Source organism: Arachis hypogaea, chromosome 1 (genome assembly GCF_003086295.3).
Source record: "Arachis hypogaea cultivar Tifrunner chromosome 1, arahy.Tifrunner.gnm2.J5K5, whole genome shotgun sequence".
NCBI lineage: Eukaryota > Viridiplantae > Streptophyta > Magnoliopsida > Fabales > Fabaceae > Arachis > Arachis hypogaea.
The window spans coordinates 3590733-3610238 of NC_092036.1; the positions used below are offsets into that span (position 1 = coordinate 3590733).

A 19506-nucleotide genomic window follows, 5' to 3' on the forward strand; every position below is an offset into this window, starting at 1 on the left:
ATGTAGCTGGTGCAAGAGAACAAACAATGACGTAAGCAATGACGTCATAAGAAGGGTAAGGATGGGAATTGTCCATCAAACCCAACTATTATAAATAGGTTGCTTAGGCAATTGTAGAAGCATCAGACAATAGAAAACAGAAGGCTAAGAGTACTCATATGCTAGGAGAGCAAGGAGGAAGCTGCCGAGGCGATTCTATAGTCTGAAGAAGAATTCCCTTAGGAAAAACCAATTCTAAACTCCCCTCTGGAGTTAGTATCTACAATCTCTCCTCTGGAGATAAAAACATCTTATGTAAAATATTCTAAATAAAGGAAGTTTTTCTCCAGAAAGGTACGCCTTTATCCTAATCTCTTAGTTATGAATTATTTAGAAAGTTTAGAATTAACAGAAGAATCTGATTATTATAGATTATATGCTTTATTAGATAATGAAAAACAGGCTGTTCTAAAAATAGAATTAAATCTCAAATCAAATGAAAATTTTAATAAAGAAAATCTTTTAAAAGAAGTTTTTAATAGAAAAAATATAATATACTATGGAAAAATTCAACTTGAAGCTCCTATAAAGATAAAATCCGCCAATGGAGAACTTGAAATAGCTTTGATAAATGATGAAGAATTGAGTAAACAGATTGAGAAAATTAAGGATCAACAAAAAAGATCTAAAATTGGATGGATTCATATTAGTACTATACAAGTCTTAATCAAATCTACATATATGAAAGGAATTAATTCACCAATAAGCTTAGCAATCTGTGACAAAAGAATTACTGATGACCCAATAGATCAAATAATTGGAATTGTTCATGGAAACTTGGCAAACGTAAATGTTAAATTCAATGCCCATCTTGGATATGTTATACCTTTATCAACTGAAAATATTGGAAGATCTATAAGTTTGGCTTATAAATTTCACAGAAAGAATCTAATGGAACAAGACGATGAACCATTTTCAATTACATATGCAATAAATTATGCTTTAACAAATAGCCATCATAGTATAATATTTAAAAACAGAGAAAGAATTTATGTTGATCAATTATTTCAGAAAATTGTAAAAACAGAAATACCAAAATATAAAGCTATTGAAAATCCAGTTCTATTATTAAAAGAACCATCAGGAAAATTAGTTTCATCGAATTTTCAAATAAGAGAATCTAAAATTAATAGCCCTTTAAGTTTATCCAAGTTAAAGATTAAAGAAGAAAATTCTGAAATAAAAGAATTAACAAAAAAGGTCGAAAAATTAAATGAAACCCTAAACATTAAATTATGACAATAAATAAAGAAAAAATATATGTAACTTATCAAGACAAAAAACAAGAGCTCTTTAAAAGAGAAAATCGGTTGAATTATTTACAGTTTTCTGAAATAAATCAAAGAGCATTTGAAGCTCTAAAAATAATCTATGACAAGTTAAAAAGAGAAGTCGAAGAGCTAGAAAAATTAATAGAATCTCTAGAAAATAGTGATGAATCGATGATAGAATTTGCAAAAATTCTAAGATAAATAATGAAGCATACAAAGATTGAGAGACCAGAAAATAAAATAAAAAGGAAAGGGCGAAAAAATTAAAAAGTAAAATAAAGGAGTATAAAAGGGAATTAAATAATCTTCAGATCGAAATTGATGACCTTATAATAAAAAGGTTAGAAATAAGAATAAATATAAACAAGTTGGAGTTAAACTTAAAAAATTTATAAATGCCTGGAAAACCATATTATGACTTAAAAGAATTAAAACTGTTAAAAGAAAAAATGGAGAATGAAGTTGAAAAATTAAAAAGATATTTAGAAACAACAGAAAGTGTAGAAATAAAAGAAGTTTTTGAGAATTTAAGAAAATATATTAAAGAAAAAGACAAACAGATAAAAGATTTTATATACAATAATCCATGCAAAAAAGAATATTATAAACTAAAACAAGATTGAAAAACTATAAAAACCAGAATTATGGTCAATACTTTTGAACAATCTTTAAAGTCGTTTTACTTTTAAAAATTGGTATCAGAGCCAAGTTAACGATTAAGGGTAACACTTTCTCTTTAAGCAACACTTTTAGTGACACGCTTTTAAATCAAAATCTGTAAATTTGTACAAACATGCATCTATACAGTAAATGGACCCTCTTTTATATTGTGTAGTAAAAGTACGGTAATTTTTAGAATTTGTCTGTTTAAATATAATATTAATTATGTTATTAAAATTTTAATGACATTCAGATTTTGATATACATGGAATCAAATAAAATCATTCAGTTGGGCTTATTAAATTTTTCCTTGATATCTTTTTTGAACGATGAAATATTTTATTCGGCTCAATGCTAAAATTTATAATCCTATTGCTATACAAATATATATTTATTAATTTGGTGAGTAATTAAGATATACGATTTGTGAGTTAGAACTTTAAGTTTTACAAAATATATATAGTTTGTAAATATCCTTTTATTTTACTTTTACGCGGGAAAAATTAATTTTATTTAAGGTTAAAATATATTTGATAATTTAATTAATATTTATATATTAACTAATATTTATATTATTATTGTACAATTTTATTAGTATTCAATTCTAAAGAATTAAGAGTATATTACTTTAGAATAAAGCTCAAATTTAAAATGTAATAAAGTATTTAACAGTTAAACATATATTCTAAATAGGTCTATTGATACAGAATAGAATTTAAAATAAACAAAAAACAAGAATTGAAATTGAATAAAAAATATATTAAAATTAAAATAGAAAACAAATGATAAATTGAAATTGAATACAAAGAGGATCACTTGACTTTTAATTCAATTTCTTAATACAATAAGAAAGAGACTCACTCAACCTAACTTGTCTATACTATACTTTGAGAATTGAATCGAAAGGACACACTCAACATTCAACTAATTTTCTGATGCAACAACAACAAAGACTTACTCAACCTCACTTGTCTACACCATGATTTCATCATGAAACCAAAAAAGACTTTTCACATCTCTAATCACTCAATTCGACGATTACAATAGTTATAGGAGGTATTTATAACATTTTTTTAGGTTAAAAAAAACATAAGCTTATAAATATAAAGCCCAATCTAATAACTAATTAAACAAAATCAAAATATATCAAATTAAATTGAACATTCTAAAAATATAAACTAATAATTTTTAAATAATATTTGAATTCTTTATATTACAAATATTTAAAATACGTATCACCTAATTAATATCTGATTTTAATATAATTTTTTATAAGTATGATTAAAAAATTAAAAAAAATTTAGCAACTTTATGACCGTTATATATTTCTTGAAAGGAGTCGTGACATTATAAAGTCTATTTTTATAATCAGAAAAATAATTGTTAGATGAGTAAATTTAATAAAGGAACCAAACAATATGTTGCATGATTTTATTTTGCACTTTATACTGTTACTGTGCATAATTAGAAAAAAGAAAAACAGAAAAAGCTATGCTTGGACAGATTTATTAGCCCAACTGAATACATTGTTCAATTTTTTATTCTGCCTATTATGTGACCAAAAAAAATGAATGTCATTAAAATTTAACGACATAATTAACTATATTTAAATAGACAAAAGCTGAAAGTTGCAGTATAAGACAAAAAGACGCCAAATGTCACTTAGAAAAGTAAAACACGTTACTTCTGCAAGTGTGGATGTCTTTTGGCATCTACACCATAGACTTCGCCTATCCTTAATACAATTCAATACCCATAACAAACACAATATAAGACATTACATATATCCTTCTATACTTCTTGAGTCACCACTCTAATATTGCTATGATTCTATGAAGATCATCAGTGATACATTACAATATTACATGCTTTGCGCACCAAAACATCCACATATTCTATACCCTCTGTACTGTACAAACCTATCAAAACCAAACTTGTTAGTTTAAAAACTAACATTGTGGGGGTCGAAGTTCACAATTGAAAACAGCATAAATTAGAAACTAATACACAGATCGCACTTTCTGAATACAAATTGCAAAAAACACAAGAATCCCGCGTTAGACAAGATCTGGGAAGGCAATTGAGTGTAATGTAGGCAATCTAACTTGATCTAACTGTCAATGACTGATTCCGTAACTTGAACCTATGACCTTGAGATTCCACAGAGAAAACGTAACTGTTTCTTCAAGGCTTCTCCTCTACAACTGAATACAACTCACAGAACCAACAACATTAGCAAGCTATGCACCATCATGTAGAGTTTTCCATCCTTCCCACATTCATTAGCTGTGGATTTTGTTGCTTAGTTGAGGCAAAAAAGTATAAAGATCACCTGTTGTATACTTAAGATAGCATGCCAGTATATCTGAGATGTGAAAAAGAGAAATGCTATAGGTTCACCATGTATATATTATGTACCATTTTACCACCTAGATGTATTCACCCAAGAAATTCAAGCAAAAGGGAGAGATTCTCGTATTCATGTACTGAAGCCAGCAAAAGATGTATAGACACACACAATGTTGACTCTCACAAGAATTCACACCTGAAATAAAATAGCAAAGCAAGATTCAAAAATGCACAGTTATTACATTGCTCATAGAATAACTTTAATCCTCAATAGTGACATAGTTCTGGTTCTTAACCAACGCAGGTTTGTCTTTTCTTTTATCTTTGTAGCCTTCAGCCCTTCATCGTGTTTCTTTTAAATCTTGAAATATGATTTCTTTTCATTTGATCCTGCAAGCTTGTTAGGGAATATGATTCACCAAAGAAACTACTTAAAAAAAAAATCTTCAGCTCTTGCTAAATTAGTTGTACACATGGAAGCCAAACTCCTGTTCATATAATTGGTTTACATGTCGTGGTTTTATTGATTACACAGTATATTAATGTATCAAACATCTTAGTGAAATAACGTATTAAGTTAGGATCAAATTTTCATGTACCTCAATGAGAGAGTTATTGCTTCTTCCCTTATGCAATGCATGTTCAAGCAAAATCTCTACAATCTCCAGGCATATATAGTTAAATTTCTTCAATAACTGAAGACTGTAGTAGAAATGCAGACCACGGAAGACACATTATTACAAATTTACAATGGTTCAAATATATAGGATTTTTAACACAAATAATGGAGTATAAATTAAAAACAAAAACAAAAAACAGATTTTCAAAGCTTCCATGTAATAGCAGGACAAGAGTAAAGTGAATCAAGTTATATCATTCCAGCTTTATCAGAGAAATCAGAATTCTTACTAACATGAATGTCATTTCGCGATGGAGAAAAGAAAAAGTTAAAATAACATATAAACTCCCTAGGTCAACATAAATAGCAGTAAATTCAACATTATTATCGCAAACAGTAATAATTGTATCAAATTAATAAACACGAGAAAACCGTAACAGACAAGTGGCAAAATAAATAGAACTATTATCGCTAATTACTAATGGCATCAGAACAAAGTAAATTCAACATGAACCTATCATAAGTCAATTGATCATCAAACAAATTGAAGTAAATGCTTATAAACAAGCATACTGTTGAAATCTTAAGCCCCTTACGAGGATCTGCATTATAAAGAAAATACCGAAATCAGAGATTGCAATTCCAATTTTCCTCAAAACGAATCTATTGACCATTCAAATCCAATCATCATGATTGCACTTTATTAATTTGAGTTTGAACCCTATCTAAACAATTCTTTTGCACATTTAATCGAACAGAAGTACTACAAAGAGCACGTCGATCTACACATCTAAACCACTTTACATACTATAGCCGAATAACCGCCTCTGAAAGAAGAAAATCAGAAACGACGTTTTTAATTGGCCACAATGAAGTCACTGCCGAAGGAGTCAATGACCAGATCGGGAGAGTCCGCGGCAGGACTGACGGGAACGAACATAACGGACTTGGCGGCCATGAGCTTCTTCCGCTGCGGACAGCGAGGTCCGTAGATTCTGGCAACGAAGAACGGGAAACCGTCAAAAGAAGCAGCAGCGTTGGCCTGAGGTTGAGCGGCGGTGGTGTCCTGCGGAGTATGCAACGGGGAGGAAGGAGGAGAAGTGCGACGGAGAGGGATCTGGCAGATGGAGCCGATCCGATGAGATCTGGCGCTGATGATGCGCGAATCGCGGATTCGAGCTAGGGCACCCGGTTTTAGGTACTTGTGGAAGTTGTGGTGGTGTTGAGGGATGGTTGTTCTAACCCTTCGGTTCATGGCAGCGGCTGAGAGAGAGAGAGAGAGAGAGAGAGAGAGAGAGAGGTGAAGAAATGGAGGGATTAGGGATTTTAAGGAAGAAAATGGGGAAGAGAGAGAAAGAGAGGGAGAGGCGGGAAAGGAGTGAGGGAGGAGAGGGAAAGAGCGGGGATGGGATAGTGAGAGAGGCGGGATTTTAGATATTTCCGTTTTTAAATTATAAATCATCTGCCACCTTCTAGACCGTCAATTCCATATAAATGGCAGTTTGACTTTTGACAATTCTGATACACTAATAAATCCAATTCTTATATACATTGATTTGTGAGTGTACCAAAAATGTCAAAACTCAAAAGGACCATCTGGAATATAGAGAGTAGACGCTATTATTCGCAAACAATTTGAATTCTCTAAAGTTTGAATTTTATTTTAAAGAGTAAAATATAATTTTTTATTTTGAATAGTTTCTCTTTCATATTTATTCTTGGTTCTACTTATGAAATAAATGGTAAAAGATCACACTTTATTCTTTAAAGTGAAATAAAGTGAAATTCAAATTTTAGAGGATACAAATTCGTTGACAAAAACATGGCTTAATATGATAGAAGATGCTATTATAAAAATGCGTAAAATGTCTTTTTTAAATACACTTATGTATCGTATTATTATTTGATGTATTAATGAACCGGTTATTTTTGAATTTATTAACAAATTAGAATAAATTCGATTTTTTATAACAATAACAATAAACTGAATTGTTATCAAATTCGTTCGAACCGACCAATTTACAAAATCCACTAGACTATCGTTTTCTTTTGTTTTTTTTTTCAAACAAAAATTAGGAATATATTTATCTTTTTATCAAAAAATTTAAACATAATTCGGTTCAGATTGTGTAAATCGATCGAATCAAATTGAATGCGGACAATTGGGTCTAGTATTATTGTTATAATAAACCGATTTTATTCTAATTTATTAAAAAATAAAGTATTAACCAGTTTAATAAAAATGTCCAATAATATTATGACATATATAAACATCTTTTAAAAAGATATTTTTAGTATCTTTTATTAAAGTGGTCTCCTAATATGATTTAGACCTATTGTAATATCGACTTTATAGTTTTAAATGCATTTTTATTTTAACTCTATCTTGCAAAACTAAATTTAACTGTCATCAAGGTAACAACACACAAATAATAAAGATACACAATAATGGTTTAGTATGATGAATAATTTCTAGAGAGAGTACAATGTACATTGAAACGAAAAAGAACCTTCGAATGCTGTATAGTAACGTCAGGACAATAATGTCGGATGTGAGTGTCCCAAACAAAGCCTGACCAGCTCACCTGCAGCAATAAAATGATTAAGAACTTGTCAAAGACAGTTCAATCATAGAAATGATGCTTTAGAAACAAATCAAACATGATCAAATCATGAATCAAGATCAGCAGATAGACAAAACAAAGCCAGTGAATTCACTAAATCAGGTTATCAGTTAAAACTATATAACTCATAATGTACAAATATTATATAAGCAAAATGTGCATGAAATTGTGGTGCTAATCAAGCTTTATTTATTAAATCTATTTGAGATCATTTTGTGCATTCATAATGAAAATTTAAACCCAAATTTCTAACCATCACAACTCAACAAAAAAACACACAGTTGATTAACTCACTGATTCTTGAGCAGCTCCTTTAATACCAAGAAGCTGATTGATGCTTGAACCGTCTTTCGACGGAGCCTTATCCGGTGCCTGAGACTTAACTGCTCAATCCCAACCTCCCACCTCCCCAACAAAGAAAGAAAAAATGTTAAGAAAAACATGACCAATTGAAAAAGGAACATCAAAATGGTAACTCAAGAAAGCACAAATGACCATTATTTGTATCGGTTTATGTTGCTCTAATAGTTTAATCTCCTCCCTGAAATCAATTTTCACACAAGCACCAAAAAAGCATAAAAATAACAAAATTGAGTGTCATTTGATTCATGAAAAACAAAACCTAAGCAAATTAGTACATGTTACATAAGAACACTCAAAATGGTACTTTGCGAAACCCAATGTTGTACTCTTTCAACAACCAAGAAAACCAGAAAGTGCTGTGGTGAGTGCTGTGGTGAGTCAACCTACTAGTGAATGAGAAAGGAAGTGAAGGCACCCTTGTTCTTGTGCATGAGATTGTTGTTGTTCTTGGTGGAACTGAAACCATGTTGAGAGAAAGTGAAGCCATTATTTTAGAAAGATAGGAGCTTGTAATTCTGAAACTGAGGAAGAAGCTTCAAAGGTTCCACACCCGGAACACTATAGAATACAAGTGGTGTGTTCTATGCTGTAAGTGATAAAGTTTTTGTTTTTTATTTATTTATTTATTTTAGGTAGACATTAAACAAAGCTTTTAATGAAAGGGTAAGCTTCTTTGAAGTGTACGAGATTTGTGGTGTTTATGCTTATCTCGCGTCATTTGATTGCTTTGTTTACATATACTCAAATTAATTATTAATATAATATAATATATATATATAATTATATATATATATATATATTAAAAATAAATTAAATAATTATATATTAATATATGATAATTAATTTTAATATATAAATAATATTTTAATTATTCTCCAGGTACAAATCATTTTTCTATATAAGTCCATATAAGTCATTTTACTCTAATTTATCTCATGTGCCTATTAATCTAACTAAATTTTCAATCAATGCGCGAATATATAACTGCTTTTTTCGAAATGATTTTATTTTTGTTTTCGAATATTCTCAACGTTTTCGACCTACGTTCTCTTCCATCTCTGCGTTTCTCTTCGTTCGTTCTCTACATTTTTGAAATCAAGCTCTAAAATCAATTTTAAACAATTATCTCGTTGTTGAAGATAATGAATAATTCAAGTTGAGATTGTCAATTGAACTAGAACGAAGTTTACTATTGTTTTGAATCTAATCAAGTAGTTGAGATGTGGTTCGATTCTAGTTAATGTTTTCGTTAGTAGTTTATGATTATATAGATGAATAATGTTATTTTTGTTTGTGAAAATTGTTGTTCGTCGTTGATAGTTTGAATTGAATGTAATGTAAAAGTTATGCATTAAAGAAAATATTTTTATGTATTTGCAGCAAATTTCTGCATAACACGAAGATATTTGAGTGTATTGTTTAAGAATTTTCGGTGTATGTGTGTTGATAAGTTCTGCATAATTCAAAATTCTTCTTCTCCCTCCTCCTCATATTCTACTGCTTTTTCTTCTTATTTTTAATCATCATCATCATCATCTTTTTTTTTCTTATTCATCTTTTTTTCTTGTTTTATCTTCTCAAGTTTCTTCTTGATTTACTCTCTTAATAAGAAAAAAAAATCAAACAAAGAAGAAGAAACACATAATGATACAAAATTACTTGGAAGAGAATGAACTTACATTCATTCAACTAAAAGAAATAAAGAAATAAGAAAAGAAGAAGGAAAAAAATGCAGCATTAGAAGAAAATATTTTTCTATATTTGCAGCAAATTTGGGCGTAACACGAAGATATTTTAGTGTATTGTTTAAGAATTTTTGGTGTATGTGTGCTAATAAGTTCTGCATAATTCAAAACTCTTCATCTTTCTCCTCCTCATCTTCTGCTTCTTCTTCTTCTTCTTCTTTTTTTATCAAATCACCATCTTCTTCTTTTTTTTCTTATTCATCTTTTTCTTTTTGTTTTATCTTCTCAAGTTTCTTATGTTTTACTCTCTTAACAATAATAAAAACAAAAAATATCAAACAAAGAAGAAGAAGAAGAAACACATAATGCTGCAAAATTACTTGGAAGAGGATGAACTTACATTCATTCAACTAAAAGAAAGAAATAAATAAAAAAATACAACATTAGAGAAAATATTTTTCTATATTTGCAGCAAATTTGGGTGTAACACGAATATATTTTAGTATATTGTTTAAGAATTTTTGGTGTATGTGTGCTGATAAGTTCTACATAATTCAAAGCTCTTTCTTTTCCTCCTCCTCATCTTCTATTGCTTCTTCTTTTTCGTCTTCTCATAATTCTTTTCGAATTCAACTTCGCAACTTTTTTCACTTTTTGCAACGATTTTGAGAGATTTTGATCTTTGTTTGAATTTTGAGCGTTGCGATTTTGATTGAGGGAAAAGAACCGTTTGCGTTATTCAAGAATTAGGGAAACGCGTGTTTACACGAAATCTAAACTGAAAGTCGTTTTTGTTAAATTTGGGCCAACTTATATACCAAAAAGACTTGTATATATAGCAGATCTCATAATATTTTTATACTGAGTTATATAAGGTCTACTTTATAGGAAATTATAGTATGTTTTCGGAACAGTTTAATAACTGTTCTAAGAATTTCAATATCGATTAATTTTTATTTTATATTTTATTTTAAATATTAAATATTATAAATTAAAAAAAGCTTTTATAAATATTTAAAAAATATATACTAAATATGTTTTAAAACTATTATGTTATAGTAATAACAATTGTTATTAGAGTTAGAAGTGAGTCGAGCTAAACCAAGTTCAAGCTCGGCTCATGAAAATTGAGCTTCATTCACGACTCAACTCATTAACAATCGAGCATATTTCTTAAACTCAAACTTGACTCATCGAAAACTCACGAGCCGACTGGCTCAAATAATAAGAACATAGTCTATAATTCTATATCAATAAATTATAACTTATATATTTTAAAAAATATTTAAAATATCAATTTTATATATTCTATATCTCTCAATAAATTATCAATTTTTTATATATTCTGTTTCTTTTTTGTTCAATTTTCTCAGATTACAGAGTGACTTCGTGATCCTCGAGGTCTTCGAAGGGATCCCTTCTCAGCTCTTCACTGACAACCCTTTCCTCCCCATATCAGTCTCACTCCGTCTCCCCCTTCTTTTCTAGAGAAGAAAATATTATCTTTCTTATAATTTGAGTTTAGGGATTTGGTTAAAGAGTGTAATTTGGCATATAAAGAGACAGGAATGAACTAGAAGGTTAACCCCCTGCTAAATGCCGACTTTTTTATGCTGTTGTTAGGGTAATAATATTATAATATTCTCATTTTCATGTAAACGGTGTATTTATTTTTATCGTGATGAACGAGTGTTGCTTCAGAATTTTATATTTCTAATGCTTTTGATATGTGTTGTTATCTAGGACTCAAACACTCATACTGCAGAACTCGTTCCAAGGGTATTGCCAAAGAATGATGATCCTGGCTTGGTTAGCAAGAACAAAAGAATGTAATGCTTCAATTTTCTGCAGATTGAATGATGGCTAAATTTGTGATTGCATTGTTATTTCAAGTAGTGTTTGTAAGAACCGAGACTAATTAACCATCTAATTAAATAATTAAATTGTCCAAAGTAGGTTCCAAACATTTAGAACGAGAATTAGGCCTGTTTAGTACTGGGCGAGAATAAATAAAAACAGTAGAAAACCTCAGAAAAATATTAGAAATTGAAAATCGGACATTAATTTTAAAGGTTTAGCCCAAAATTGGGCCAAACGGGTTGAAAACACTAATGGGTTTGACCAGATCCAAGTTAGACCCAAGCCCAATGTATATAACCCAATTAATGAACCACACTCAGCCACAAAACACAACACATGCAGAAAAGGAAAAAAAAGAGAGAAAACCCTATTAACACTATTCACATCTCACTTCAATCCGCCATATCTTGCACTATGGTACTTCGATTCGCGTGCCGTTGGCGGCTACGCGAAACTCTTGCCGAGCCCATTATTTCTATTCCACTTGTGTAGGTAAAATTTCGAATTTTTCCTTCTTTCTTGATGTCCTAAGAATACACATTGGTGTATTCTGCACTAGTTAAGGGAGCTCCAACAGTAGCAAGAGAATCAACCACTTTTTTTTATTTCAAGAAGGTAATCTGATGTTGATCCCACTTTTTTTATTGACTTCAATTGTAATTGAAGTTGTCTAATACGTGCTGTGATTTGGGATGTAAACTGTGTATGAAGTCGGCTCCAAATTTCATGAGTAAAGTGACAGTCAAGAACTCGATGTTTAAAGTAACCATGAAACAACATTTTAGTCATCAAGTCTTCATTCTCTATATGTCTTTGATTCTTTTTGAGCTTGTGCATTTGCTGTTGAGATATAGCGAACTGAAATATTTCCTTTTTCTAATACTATGTATGGATCAAACGAATTTGTGAATAAAGAAAATGTAGAAAAAAATGAATGAAAAAATAAGTTTTTTTTTGGTTGGATGAGAAAAGAAATTAGGTGGAAGAGAAAAAAAATGATGTGGAATCCATGTCAAAATTTTTTTCTCAACTATACAAAGAAAATTGATAAAAGTTAGCAAATTATAAATTTACCCTTTATGTAACATAGAAAAAGCAATAATAAATTATATTTTATATATAATATAGGTAAGGGTGTTAATGTAATTTTATTTTATTATAATTTTCTCTTTTTTTTTTTACTTTTTCTTTTCTTCAAACAAAAAAAATTTCTCTTTATTTTCTTTTCATCTATTTTATCTTCATCCAAACATCACACAAAGAAAGGTTAAGTATAATTTTGGTCTCTAAAGTATAGGTCGAAAATTTTTTTCCTTTCCAACTTTTTTTTTTTTGCATACAAAATGATCCATAAAGCTTAACTTAGTTTTAAAATGGTCCCTAAAATTTAATTTGGTTTTAAATTTTTGGCGGCGAAAACAGAAGTAAAGGTAGATCGTGAACAACTTTTTCTTCTTACTTTTCCTTTCTCCCTTCTTCTTCCATTCCTTATTCGCAAGAGTAGAAACACTCTTCTTCTCTCTTTTTTTTATTTTATAATTTTTTATTATAGATAATTTGGTCCAAAATTTTTAAATTTAAGTAAAAATAATGATTTTAAACTTTAGGGACGATTTATTATACAAAAAAGTTTAAAATAATTTTTTTTACCTATACCTTAGAAACCAAAATCGTACTTAATCCCACAAAAAGTATTTATTTTTTCTTCTATTTTCTTTCTTCTTATTTTTCATATTACACCCAAATAATACCTAAGTAATCTTTAAATTTTTGACATGAAATTATAAAGATTGTAGAATATCCCCAGTTAAAAAAAGGTCATTGTTCAATTTTTCAGGTGAAGGAATAAAAAGTAGTTTTACAATTATTGCAGTGGGTGTATAAAATGTTTGGAAAATAAAAAGTGATGGGTTGTTGATGATTTCTTCTTTTATGAATTTTTATCGCTCTGTGTTAGCATGTAAAATAAACAAAAAAAAATAAACTGAAGAATGAAACTATACAGAAAGAATTAGAAAATATTATTCATTAATCTTAGCACATTAGAGTGAAATATATACATGCGCTTCCACTACTAACACCCCTAAGTAACTAATTTTACTCTTTATAACGGAGTTATTAAAAAAAGCTGCTTAATTTTGTTAGTTATAATCTATTTTTATAACAGATTTTTTATATATGTTAATGTGTAATCATTCGGTTAATGGGTTATATCAATCGGTTAGACCAAATGATTAGAAGAGTAAAAATTTAAATATTTTATACAATGACTAAAAAACACGTATCGATTCGATATATAATACAATTGATTAGATAAGTATTAAAAAGCCTACAACAACTAATTGATAAAATAATTTGTTATCACTAATTTTGTGGCACCCACAAAGATAAATACCTATAAATAGATACTTTTTAGAGAATTTTGATTTTTTTCTCTCTGAGTATAACAAATTATAAAAAGAGAGTTGTGTAACTCTTTGTTGATTCTTGAAGATGAAATTACTTCAATGTATAATTATAATCGGTGTCTCTACAAAATTCGGAGGTTAATACACATTTGGAGAAGAATATTACATACATGTGTATTAATAGTGTTCGTTGTTGTGAAGAAATAGTGTGATATCATTTTTTTGCTTTAAGAATTACTTAGAGCACGCATTCCTAAAAGTTGGGATTTGATACAATATTAGTGAGAAATTTATAAGTGTATAAAGTATTCATTATTATAGGGTTTGTTGAGTACACGTTTTAAGCTTGATAGATAATTATTTATTATAGATTTACCTATAGCTTTGTCATGTTTTCAAATATTTTAAAAGTATTTTTATTAAAAAATTTAAAAAATGCTTTTGTAAATGATTTAATAATTAAAAGTATTTTTATTATAATTTATGTTATTTGTAAACTATAAAATTTATCTGTTAATAAATTATAATTCAAATGGCATAATTTTTTCGTATTTATTATGAATTTAAGTTTTTTTATCTTTGATTAAAAAAAAATTACTAAAAGACCTATCCTGTACGGCTACATTTATTTACAGAAATAAGACATTGAGATATGAACACAAACACACATAATCATGTTTAGTAGCTGGTGATTTTAAGTAGATTGTTTTACTTTTTAGTTTTTATTCAAACTCAAGGAATAAAAAGAATGTTAACTTTTCTTTCTTTTTCTTATTCTTTGATCCGAGCCTATCTGCTGAAAATTAAATAATTAATAATTCACTCAACTTCTTTTGACTGACCCGAGCCTCAGGTTCGGAGCTAGCAAACCTGCGCCTCCATCGAAGAAAAAAAGCAAAGGAAAATGGGAAATGGAGGAGGACAAGGCCAAGCAAGAGAGAGAAAGTAGCACCTTCTAGAGAGAGAAACTAGAGAGAGAAAGTGGGGGACAAGGGAGCGGGTTTTCTGATGGGTCAGATCGGGAAGAGAAAGAAGAAGGGAAGGCCATCGAAGGCGGATCTGGCGCGGCGCTCCGCCGAGTCTCAATCGGCCGAGCAGTCGGATATCCGGCGAAGCCTCCGGCGCCGGAATGTGAGGTACAACATCATTGAGTACGATGACGATTACCTCGACGAGGATGAGGACGAGAGGAGGCGCGAGAAGAAGAAGCTTAAGCTCGTTGAGAAGCTCAACAGTGACGACGACGAAGAAGCAGCAGCAGCTCGAGGTGAAGGAGAAGATGACGCTGAAGAAGAAGCCGAAGAAGAAGAAGAGGAAGAGGACACTCGCGCCTATTCACGTGCTGAACACGCGCTTGAAGAAGAAGAAGAAGAAGAAGAAAGAGGTGATTGTGATGAAATTGAAGGACGGGAAGAGAACGAGGATGCAGAAGACGAAGAAGAAATGGTGAGTATAATGTGAAAGTAGAAGTCAAAGTCGGAGAGAGAGAGAAAGAGAGAGAGAGAGAAACTAACAAGTTAACTGTCAAAACTACCATCCACAAAACCTTATTTCTCTCTCTCTCTCTCTCTGTGTGTCTCTCTCTCACAGATAGGGCTATGACTGTCTCTGTCTGTGTCTACTCGAACTCCCACGGCAATTATGTAAGAGTGTGCGTTTTTTTGGTCCTTTGCAGTACGTTTTTGAATTACATTATTAATTGTGTTTGGTATTTGTGTTTCTTTGTTATGATGACAGGCAAAAGGCAGAAAAGTGGGTTTGAAAGGGCTCCACAGTGCTTCAGGTTTGTGTGATTTCAATTGGGTAATGTTGTTGTTGGAGGGTGCATTTGTTAATTTCTTTTTCTTTTTTAGTTTTGAAGTTTAAGGGATGGTAGGATTGGGTAATAAAAAGGGTTCGATAATACACATGCTTCTGTTTCTCTCTTGACTTTGCTTTGTTTTTTCCGGTCTTCGTTGTTAGGAACTCCAACGAATTATACATCTGGGATTCCCTTGCCTGATAAGAGGACACTAGAATTGATCCTTGACAAGCTTCAAAAGTATGGGTTCTCGGTGTTCCCACTTCGTGCTTGATCTTTTGTCTGTGTTTTGCTTTATCATATGATTGCGTGGTGATCCTAATTTTGGGTCTGTATGATGGCAGGAAGGACACTTATGGTGTGTTTGCAGAGCCGGTTGATCCCGAAGAGGTGTGTGAGATTTTCTTTCTTTGAATTGGTACTCTTGCTTTTGGAAGACACCCCTGGGTTGGAAGCTCAATTTTTGTTTGTCATGCAGCTCCCCGATTATCATGATGTGATTGAGCATCCCATGGACTTTGCCACTGTAAGGAAGAAGTTGGCAAATGGATCCTATTCTACTTTGGAGCAATTTGAGGTGCATAAGAACTTTTCTTGATTGTTTGTGAATTTGTTATTAGAGGAGCTTTTGTCTTTTGTTTGAGATTTTTATTGTTTTGCAATGTTGTGTGATCATGAGCCTGCTTACAATTCCCGGAATTGAGTGAGACTTGAAATTGAACATCAGGGACTGGCAGACTGCTTTCTCTCTCGGTTTCTTTTTTTATTTGGTTACATTCTCTCTCTTTTCATTTAGTGGATTCTGTAAGATTGGGGAGCTTGTCAACAATGCGTCGGTAAAAAGTATTCGGTGTTTGAAATTAGAATGTAAACCCTTTGGACTGGCTTTTTCATAATCAATTACAATGGTTATACATGATATTCAAGAAACATGATAATGAACTTACTTTTCTACTATGAGATCCCTCTAGGATCTAGTGCATGAAAATCTTGATTTTTTTTCCTGAATGAGTAAAAGTTGCAAGACAAAAAATACTGTAACTTTGCTTACTTGTGCATGAAATTGTTGGATACAGAATGATGTATTTTTAATCTGCTCAAATGCAATGCAATACAATGCACCAGAGACTATATACCACAAACAGGTAAAGAGCGCAATACTTGTTTTCTCTACCAACAAGTGTGGCATCACCGCATCACTAACCATTTTTGTGTGAACTTTATGACCTGTATCTGTTTCAGGCACGAGCAATACAAGAACAAGGGGGGAAAAAGTTTGAGAAGTTAAGGATAGCCTTTGAACGCTCTCAGGCTGAGCTGAAACTGGAACAAAAATCAAGATCTAATGCTTTGGTTAAGAAGCCAGGAAAGAGGCCACCAGGTCGACCCTCACAGGAACCTATTGGCTCTGATTTCTCCTCAGGGGCAACTCTTGCTACTACTGTTGATCTACAGCCAACATCTTATCCAGTGCAAGGGGGTAGCTGTGAGAGGCCTGGAATCATTGATGGAATTCTAGAGGCTAATGCTTTCATGATTGATGCAACTCAAGAGAAAGCTGAAGATGTTTTTTCAGGTATCTCAAACAGGGGATCTTGTTCTCATCCGTCTGCACTCATACGCTATGCCTTCATCTATGTTTTCTGAGAGAAGGATAATGGGGTCAAAATTATGTTGTTTTCGCTTAAGTCTATTGCTGTATTTATTTCAGGGAGAGGTCTTCTCTCTAAGATGGGAAGGCGGTCGTTAGCGCTTGATGAGGATCGTCGTGCATCTTATAATATGTCAAATCAATCAATTACACGATCAGATTCAATATTTATGACTTTTGAGACTGAACCAAAGCATCTGGTCACTGTATGTATCAATAGCACTGATTTCTAATTTTTGAATTAATTTCTTCAAATCATCATTCTCATATCATTCTTTTCTTTTTGGATATAGGTTGGACTTCATGCAGATTATTCCTATGCTAGGAGTTTGGCTCGATTTAGTGCTAGTCTAGGGCTTATTGCTTGGAAAGTTGCTTCCCAGAAGATTCAGCAGACGCTGCCAGATGGCTATAAATTTGGTCGTGGTTGGGTTGGAGAGTATGAACCACTTTCAACCCCAGTATTAATGTTTAACAACCGTATCCAAAAGGATGATAGTCTGGTTAGGAAGTTGCATTCTAGGAGTGAATTTATAAAGGGTGATAGAAATTGTAAGATTGTGGAACCCACCGTTGAACACCATGGCGATGGGCAAGTTTTTCAGGGAAAGCAGTCTTCAATTTGTCCTCCCAATGGGCTTGCATCAGAGGGAAAACCCTTTTTGTTTGGTTCTGCAGGGATAAGGCCCAATACTTCTGCTGACCTTGACAATCTTGATAATCAGAAACAGAGTGTCCAATCAAAGAGTTTCAGCAAGTCTGAGACTCAAGGTTTCAAACAAGTGGAGTTGAACTCTGCACTTTCAGCTAATCAAAATAATTCCAATTCAGTTGCTAAGTTTCCAAGTAATGCTCCTCCAACTTTGTCTAAGCCCAGAGAAATGGTATCAAGGAACTTGAATGCTGCTCCATCTGTATTGTTCAAACAGCCGGACACTAATGGAGTTGTTAGTGGAGAATTGTCGAATGGAAAAGTCATGAATACCAGTTCTAATAGAGAGGTGACTGGTCCATCATCCGAAAGTACATCAAACCAAGCAGGGAGAGCAGCTCCTCCTGTCCATGGCAAGGAGCAGAGTGTCAGTGACCCAGTTCAGTTGATGAGAATGTTTGCTGAAAGGGCTCAAAAACAACAAGCTTCAAATCATTCCCGGGCTAATACTCAGCCAGTCATACCATCGGATCGACCTGGACAGAGAGATGATTCGGCCAATGCTTCAGCAGCAGCTGCTGCTGCTCGTGCATGGATGTCTGTAGGGGCAGGAGGCTTTAAGCAAGTACCTGACAATTCGAGCTCACCCAAAAATCAGATATCTGCATATTCATTGTACAATTCGTCAAGAGAGTTGCAGCAGCATACATCCCAGATTCGGGGGAACTTTCCTTCTGGATCATTGCCTTTCCAATCTGACAAGAACAATTTTCCATTTCAAGCACTTGCACCGCAACCTGCTGCCTTACATTTTCCAAACAGACCTATGGTCATCCCTCAATTGGCATCGGCTGACCTATCTAGATTCCAAATGCAGTCCCATTGGCAAGGTCTAAGTCCTCCTACCCAACCAAGACAAAAGCAGGAAACACTTCCTCCTGACTTGAATATTGGCTTCCAATCTCCAGGATCGCCTGCAAAGCAATCTTCAGGGGTCGTTGACTCACAGCAACCAGACCTAGCTTTGCAGCTATGATGTGGCATTGCTGTCTTGATGTTTCCAAAGGAATTGAACTTATTAGAACTCGGTTCCTATCATTGGATGTTGAATTTTCATCCCAGAAGGCCTGCATACATGTGAGAGAGCCAAAGGTCTACCTTGGTTACGATTTGGTGCAAGACTGCAAGGTAGTGCTGATTCAAAAATGTGCTTGCAAGTTCGGAAGACTCATAGTGGATTAAATAACTTCAGAACTTATTGTGGCAGGTCTCTGTTCCACGTTATTGAAGCCACAGAAGAAAATCTGCTGGTGATTAATTAAGAAAGTAGGCGAAAAATCCTATTGTTGCCTTTGTAAATTGTTTACAAATGAGATCCAATTGGGTAGATATTAGGTCATCTGATTGCTTATGCAAAATGTATCTGAATTGATGGTAGGGCATCTTCTTAGTTTCTCTATTATTTTGTGCAATGAAAGTTACATGTTATTTAGGCAAAACAGCTGCTTCGTTTTCCTTAACTTG

At 32.2% G+C, this 19506-nt stretch overlaps 1 protein-coding gene and 1 long non-coding RNA gene across 2 annotated transcripts; one reads left to right on the plus strand and one right to left on the minus strand.

The window, feature by feature from the left end:
• Positions 1-5604: 5604 nt before the first annotated feature.
• LOC112790436 (uncharacterized) lies at positions 5605-8550 on the minus strand. The gene is made up of 2 exons (XR_011867016.1): positions 7857-8550; positions 5605-7523 (listed from the first exon to the last, which is right to left on the minus strand). It is a non-coding gene; the product is annotated as an uncharacterized lncRNA (long non-coding RNA).
• Positions 8551-14602: 6052 nt separating this feature from the next.
• LOC112790845 (uncharacterized) lies at positions 14603-19481 on the plus strand. The gene is made up of 9 exons (XM_025833439.3): positions 14603-15324; positions 15616-15661; positions 15841-15919; positions 16024-16069; positions 16158-16256; positions 16756-16824; positions 16922-17255; positions 17391-17536; positions 17624-19481. Exons 1-9 carry the CDS (start codon positions 14887-14889, stop codon positions 19016-19018), a joined length of 2652 nt encoding a protein of 883 aa, XP_025689224.1. The 5' UTR covers positions 14603-14886; the 3' UTR covers positions 19019-19481.
• Positions 19482-19506: the final 25 nt, after the last annotated feature.